Source organism: Dendroctonus ponderosae, unplaced genomic scaffold (assembly GCF_020466585.1).
Source record: "Dendroctonus ponderosae isolate FM_Combo_2020 unplaced genomic scaffold, Dpon_F_20191213v2 Dpon_F_20191213_8, whole genome shotgun sequence".
Taxonomy (NCBI): Eukaryota; Metazoa; Arthropoda; class Insecta; order Coleoptera; family Curculionidae; genus Dendroctonus; species Dendroctonus ponderosae.
In genome coordinates this window covers 428,223-435,873 of record NW_026019016.1, presented here as the reverse complement: position 1 = coordinate 435,873, position 7,651 = coordinate 428,223, and the positions used below count along the sequence as shown (strand labels likewise).

The following is a 7,651-nucleotide window of genomic DNA, read 5'->3' as shown; positions in this document are numbered from 1 at the left end:
TGAATAAACTAATAAGAGGAAATAAAGTATCGTTTTTCTTTCGTTACATATATGTATGTATATTCCCTGAACATACCATATACATTCACTGAACATTCCCAGAAAATACACATGTATATTCACTGAACATACACATGTACACTCACTGAATATTCCCAGAAAATACACATGTATATTCACTGAACATACCAGGTACATTGTCAGAACATACACATGTACATTCACTGAACATACCATGTACATTCCCAGAAAATACACATGTATATTCACTGAACATACCATTTACATTCCCAGAAAATACACATGTATATTCACTGAACATACCAGGTACATTGTCAGAACATACACATGTACATTCCCTTAACATACCATGAACATTCAGTGTATTAACTCTGACAGATTTCTGGGACATGCATAGAACGTTCATAATGTAACTCATGTATGTCCCAGGAATATGCATGTACATCACATGAATGTTCCAGGTATATTCTGGGAATATCATTTTGCTATGTGGGTTTAAGGGTTTTTAGTAGCAGTTACCTCGATATCCGATATAGCGGACTTCAGCGAACAAGACCAATTCACAAGCCGGTTAGCGCGGTAAATGGTTCCATCCTCATGTAGCCGAATGAAAGCTTCAGTTACAGCTTTGCACATCTTCGGATCCATGGTAAAGACGGCTCTATCCCAGTCAAATGAAGAGCCCAGTTTCTTCAGTTGATGGTAAATGCGATGGCCTTTTCTGCAAAACGGAAAATCGCCTAATAGTCGCAGGCGTATTGCTGAGTGTGGATGCTTACTCATTCTTCCAGTCCCACACTTTCTTCACAAAATTGTCGCGGCCAATATCGTGTCGGGTTTTCGCTTCTTCGCGCCAAAGTTTCTTTTCAACCACAACTTGCGTTGCAATGCCAGCATGATCACATCCAGGATTCCACAATGCCATGTAACCGCTCATTCTTTTCCTATAACACATTAATAAATTAGATATTAATAAAAAAAAATCGTTTAGATCTCGAACATACCATCTTACAATGCTATCTTGAATGGCATTGGTTAAAGCATGCCCCAAATGCAATGAGCCGGTCACATTTGGAGGAGGAATCACAATGGTGAACTTTTTTCTTGCGTCCGAGATGTTTTTTCTCTAAACATAAAAACTATAAAACCACAGAAAATTGCAATAAAATAATATTTTATACAACTGATAATTAAAAATAACTCATAATATTTAAAAAACAAAATAAAAATAACTATGGCTTGTGTTATATTGCCGCATCATCTGAGCAATTTACCGCGCACAGCACACCAACTAAGGCCCTGTTATATTGCCACATTGCATGAGCACAATTTAAACAACTGCAATCAAATAATGCGTTATACAGCCAATAATCGTAAATTATTTTTTTTTAGTTATGTATAAAAAAAAAACAAAAGAATAATATAAGCCTCAGTGTTATATTGCCGCATCGCCTGAGCAATTTACCGCGCACAGCACACCAACTAAACCGGCAAACTTCCAAAGTTTGAAAAGCCTAACCCAACATAACTTTTTTTAGGAACCTAACCCAAATTATGTGAAAGAGAAAACCTGACGTTTTTCGCATAGAAATTCCAAAATTCTGTTTTTTAAGGGCCGCAGAATAGTCCGGAGTGAATGCCGTTAAGATCTAAAATACATGGCAAGTTCTCCCTATTTAAAAACTGTCTGAAAACCGCGATGAAGAAAGCAAGTGAAAGTGCTAGTTGCAAACATATTGCTACTGATTCGGGCGCAAGTTTCGCCAAACCTTTGCAAAAGAATGGAGCATTTACCACCCTACCAACTCCAACCAAAAGCGCAAGCGACCCCAAAGAATACAAAGTGATTCAGCTGCAAAATGGATTGATAGCCTGTTTGATAGCTGATAAGAGATCTAACTTCGTCGAGATGGAAACAACTGAGGATTCAGATGAAGAGATGTTAGACGCTGATCAATCAGACTTAGAATCTGAAGAAGGCTCTGAAGGTAACAGCCCAATATTTACTCAAAAAATGTAAAATCTTACGGTTTATTTGCGCTTAAAACGACCATCTAAAGCTCAGAAAATATATTATTATTAGTCAAACACCGGCAGAAACAGTCAGAAAAAGTAATTGTGTATATCTGTATAAGACATCGAGCGTGAAAGAATTATATTTTAGACACTTTATCTAATTATTTGATAAAAAAATGCATAAACCAAACCAATCACCAAACTGAATATCATCAAACCAATTGAAAAGATTTTGTATTTATTCAGCAGATTCCGAAGATGATGGAAGCGAATCTAATGAAGAGAGCGACAGTGCATGCGAGAAAAACAACAAACGCAAAGTAAAACTGGCAGCAGCTGGATTGTCCGTTGGTGTAGGCAGTTTTAGCGATCCCAAAGACGTTCCAGGAATGGCACATTTTCTAGAACACATGGTATTTATGGGCAGTGAAAAGTACCCACAAGAGAATTTTTTCGATAAGTTCATACAGCAGAGCGGCGGCAGTAATAATGCTACAACGGATGCCGAACACACCGTTTTTTATTTTGAATGCCTTGAAAAGCACTTCGAAGAGGCGCTGGACAGGTTTTCTCAATTTTTTAAGGCGCCCTTAATGAAACGTGATGCGATGGCGAGAGAAACCGAAGCAATCGACTCGGAATTTCAATTGGCAGTACCTTCAGATAGCTGGAGAATGCAACAGTTGCTGTTCTCGCTTGCGCAAAAAGATTCTCCAGTTAATAGTTTTTCATGGGGAAACTTCATTACATTGAAACAAAACGTTGATCAGAATTATCTATACGAACAAGCACATGCGTTCAGACATCGGCATTATTCAGCCCATAGAATGACATTAACAGTGCAAGCTTGCCTACCGATGGAACAACTACAACAATATGTCTTGGACCATTTTTCCGAAATACCCAATAATGACTTGCCCCCCATTCAGTTTACAGAATTTCGAAGCGTATTCAATACTCCCGAATTCAACAAACTGTATTACGTGATTCCCATGAAAGATTTTTGCCAGGTTGAAATCACTTGGGCCTTCCCATCTTTGTTAAAGAAATACAGAAGTGGACCTCAAAACATTATCTCAAACTTGATCGGCGACGAAGGAAAAGGCAGCCTACTCTCTCATTTAAAAAAGTTCCATTGGGCTGTATCAACGTGCGCTGGGACTGAAGACACAGAGTCCGAGCACAATTCAATCTATACTTTATTCAAATTGGAGGTAAGCCTGACGGAGGAAGGCTATTCCCACATCAATGAAGTAATCGCAATCATATTCTCTTATCTCAGATTACTTAGAGAGCACGGAATAGAGCGACGCATATTTGAAGAAATGCAGAAAATTGCAAGTATAAGCTTCAAATATGCCGACGAGGAAAGTGCAATAGACTGTGTATCGGAGATGTGTTCTAATATGCAGGTATTTCCACCTGAAGATTACATTACTGGCTCAGTATTATTGGTTGAATATGATCCTGAACTTATCCAAATGCTTCTGGAGGAAATGGTGCCAGAAAAAGCCAACATTATGCTGTTGAAAAAACAGTCCCAAAACACCATCGACAACGATTACCAAACAGAGAAATGGTTTGGGACTAAATACTGTGTTCAAGACATCCCAGAGGAGTGGATGCACCAATGGAAAAATTGCCCTCTCCTACCGGAGCTATCACTTCCCGCGCCAAACACTTTCATTACAAGCGACTTCGCTCTTTTGCCGGACATCAGTAACAATTCAGAATATCCTCGGAAAGTTATGGACAGTCCGTTAGTCGAGCTGTGGTACAGAAGGGACATGCATTTCAAACTACCCGTCGCCCATTATTACTTTCAGTTAATCAGCTCGCTCTCATTGTACGACTGTAAAAGTATCTGCATGTTGGACGCATTTATTGCATTACTAACAATTGAATTATCGGAAGAATTGTATCCTGCAGTCGCAGCCAATCTATCGTATGCATTGGAATCGTATGAAGGCGATCTACTGATCAAAGTGTGGGGCTTTAATCAAAAGTTGCCGCATTTACTCGGCATCATCGTAAAATACATAAACGATCTAAGCGACAGGGTCAATCAAAGTCTATTTGATGCAATCAAGGATAAAAGACTGAAATGTTACTATAATATGTCGCTGAAACCAAGTGTGCTGGCCAAGGAGTTGAGATTGAATTTGTTAGTTGACAAACAATGGGACTCGATTGAACGCTATAATGCCATGCTAGGCGTCTCATACGACGATATAATAACGTTTGCTAAAAACTACTTCAAGTCCGTGTATGTGAAAGTTCTAGTTCAAGGAAACGTAAGTGAAACTAGTGCTATATCTACAGTAAAGGAATTCATCAATGAACTTGGCTACTCTGAGCTACCAAAGGAACTGTTGCCCAAATATCACGTGGTAAGACTGGAAAAAGGGGAAAAATGTTGCAGGGCCAAAAACATCTGTAAAAGCGATACCAACTCTGTCGTAACCAACTACTACCAGTCAGACCATTTTACTATACAAAACAGCGCCATGTTAGACATAATTATGATGCTAATAGAAGAGCCCCTATTTGACACACTGAGAACCAAAGAACAGTTAGGATATCAAGTGTATTGCTCCTGCAGAGACACTTTTGGTGTTTTAGGCTTTTCCATCACGGTTTTCTCCCAGGTCACAAAGGCAACCACCAAATTTATCGATGCCAGAATTGAGGCATTCATGAACCACATACATAAATTAATGATGTTTTTCAATGACGAGAGTTTCCAACTGGTCAAGGACAACCTAATCAAAAAGAAGCAATGCAACGACAATTACCTAAAGGAAGAAGTCGATAGAAACTGGGACGAAATCCTGAACAACGAATACGTATTCGATAGAATTAAACAGGAAATTAAGGCCATTGAGCAGGTAACCTGCTATGAAATGCGCTCTTGGTGGGATGCTCATCACTCCTATGGTAATCGAGAAAAATTCAGAAAAATCAGCATCCAAGTTGAGGGTCATGCCCACAGTTCTTGCCAGATAAATGAGTTAAAAATCGACTTGTACTGCAATGAGGACGAAGCACTTAGTAAGGATATTGAGAACTATTTTATAACAAATATAAAGGAATATAAAGATTCGCTTGAGGTGTATCATGTAAAAAGTAAGTAAATGTTTTTGATATCCTACATAATTGTTAAATTCTATTAGTTACTTAACAAAATATATGTGCTAAGAAAATTCTGTTTGTTTGAATTTGTGGTAAATTGGGTACAACACCTCCTATACCGGTTTCCAATCATTTCGAATTTATATATTCATTTATTTATAACTATGTGATAATAATAATCGTTGTTTCTTTCGAAACAGGCTGTTTTGTGTCCAAAGCCCAAAAAATGCGGTTTCTAAGACATCATTTCCCACCATTAAAAGTGCAGTTTCTTCAAATGTCCTTCTTTCTTTCTCGCATTACGCTAAAGTAGGTTTACTGGATAATGTTTTCCTTATCAAAAGATACTTTTGTGGCCATTGTTTGAAACTCATGAGTTTTTCGGGATTTCAGTCTGTTGTCGAAAAAATCCAATCCCTTGGCGATTAAGCAATATTTGATAAAAGCGCATAAAACTGTAGGTAGTTTATATTTCTAAGCGGAAATATACAGTGCGTCTTCAGGCTGGCTCAACTGAAATCAGACTTACCCCATATTCCGGCTTGAAAAAGCCCTGCTTCTCCCACCAGGGATACCACGCAGCCTCCACATATTTGGGGCTGAAGGCATCAGGCAGTCCCTTGCTGACGTCCTTCTTGGCCCCCTCAGGAGTGTCCACATCATACAATGCTGCCCCTTTCACTTCCTTTTTCTTGTCCTTCTTCTAAAACACAAACCCTCATCTCATAAGCAACGCTTCAGTCTTACACGTACTTAAACAGGGTTTGAACGGAATTGCTTTGGTTACCTCAACTTCCTGTTTCGCTGGGGCTTTCTGTTGCTGTTTATCCAACTTTTGCTTCAGCTTATCCAGTTTTGCCTGTTTCTTCGCTTCCTTTTCTAGTTGTTTGGCTGTTTTTGGGGGCCCTTCGGCCCCATTCTGCATAGTCACATCGGCTTGGTCTGCCATAGTTTGCTGGCAATTTACAAATGTATTCAATCAAAGAAATGGTTCGTACAATATTGTACAAAACAATGAGGTTAAAGTGAGTGATGAAATCGGGAAGAGGACGGTGAAATTGGGGTGGCAAAAATTCGCTAATCGGGTACAGTTCATATTTTTATTTTGCGCCACCAAACACGCACTGAGCATTCGCGCACAGGATCCAATGAATTTGGTTTTGAACTGTAATATGTTTTCTGAAGAATAATAACTGAATTGCTGGCTCTTTTTCCCAATAAATTTTGTTCAATAAATAATTTTCTTTGAAAATAGAGAAATTTATAATGGATCCTTAAATTATAGGCGCACGGGGACGCAGGTTTAAAGTTTAGAAAGTAGATACAGTTGCCACTTCTTCCCGCCCAACTACATTAAAAGTCGCTGCACCTGTAACAGCTACCTTTAAAATGATGTAACGCTGGCAAACACAAACTTAATACTGACCTAGAAACAAAATAGGAACATGTAGGTATATGTATTGACGTTATTAGAAAAAAAAACATAGTCATAAATGATAAAAATATTTATTATAGCAGAAATAAGAAAAACAGTCATAAATGATAAACATATTTATAATTCCAAATTAAATAAAAATCCTGGGTTCTTCAGTCATTTATTGTTTATTTATCAATTAAAAAAAAACGTTTCGGTGTTTTCCACCATCATCAGTTTCACTAAAATAACAGGTAGTAAAAAAAAGCTGTTGACAAACTGTGATTGTTTTTTAGATTAATGAAAACATTTATATATTTTTTTTTACTACCTGTTATTTTCGTGAAACTGATGATGGTGGAAAACACCGAAACGTTTTTTTTTTAATTGATAAATAAACAATAAATGACTGAAGAACGCAGGATTTTATTTTAATTTGGAATTGAAACACAGTCAGGAAAGTACGTACCATATTTATAATAACAGAAATAGGAAAGAACAAAGTACACCCTATAAACGATCGACGTATATATCAGAAACAGGACAAACAGACGTATAAATGATAAACAAGTAAAAGTAAAAACTTCAAAAGCATGTAAAAGGAACAAATAAACAAAATTATTGATGTCAAAATCTGCCTTTCTATAAAATAATAATACGAGAACGACTTATACCATTTGGTGCAAATTTTTGGATGTATTGATCCACTGTCGCGGATATCTTTCTGCGGCTTAATTTTCGATTTATTAGAAGCAAAATATATTTTCACATATTATAAACAATACATTCCGAAACTGCCGTATTATTACATATATTCGTCATGCAAAGGGCAACAAATTATTGAAATGTTTAAGAATTCCATTAAACCTTTTTGACGTAGGAAAAATGTCTTCTATCATATTCTAAACAATTCTAAGTTTTATTGTTTAAAAGATTACTTACATTCTTCACCCCGAATACGTCTTTCCTGCAACTCTTCCAATTATGCTCATAACGTTTCAATGTCCTCCTCATACTGCATAGCTTGTGAAATAGAAGTTGTTTCCTTGGGGTCATTTTGTTCCTGCT

General features: G+C 37.3%; 2 protein-coding genes across 3 annotated transcripts in view; one reads left to right on the top strand and one right to left on the bottom strand.

The window, feature by feature from the left end:
* The window catches only part of LOC109544825 (valine--tRNA ligase), a 13,074-nt gene extending 6,856 nt beyond the window's left edge, over window positions 1-6,218 (bottom strand). Inside the window, exons 1-5 of the mRNA XM_048669278.1 lie at window positions 5,957-6,218; window positions 5,699-5,872; window positions 1,026-1,147; window positions 801-965; window positions 541-742 (exon numbers count right to left, since the gene is read on the bottom strand). Coding sequence (XP_048525235.1) covers window positions 541-742; window positions 801-965; window positions 1,026-1,147; window positions 5,699-5,872; window positions 5,957-6,118 — 825 coding nt within the window. The 5' untranslated portion in view covers window positions 6,119-6,218. The remainder of the gene's footprint in view (window positions 1-540; window positions 743-800; window positions 966-1,025; window positions 1,148-5,698; window positions 5,873-5,956) is intronic.
* On the top strand, window positions 1,530-5,241 carry LOC109544823 (nardilysin). Of its 2 annotated transcripts, none has more exons than XM_019915179.2 (2): window positions 1,530-2,009; window positions 2,287-5,241. In XM_019915179.2, exons 1-2 carry the CDS (start codon window positions 1,658-1,660, stop codon window positions 5,169-5,171), a joined length of 3,237 nt encoding a protein of 1,078 aa, XP_019770738.2. In that variant the 5' UTR covers window positions 1,530-1,657; the 3' UTR covers window positions 5,172-5,241. The 2 variants fall into 2 exon arrangements, with proteins under 2 accessions (XP_019770738.2, XP_019770737.2); XM_019915178.2 differs by having other exon boundaries at window positions 1,532-2,009; window positions 2,284-5,241.
* Window positions 6,219-7,651: the final 1,433 nt, after the last annotated feature.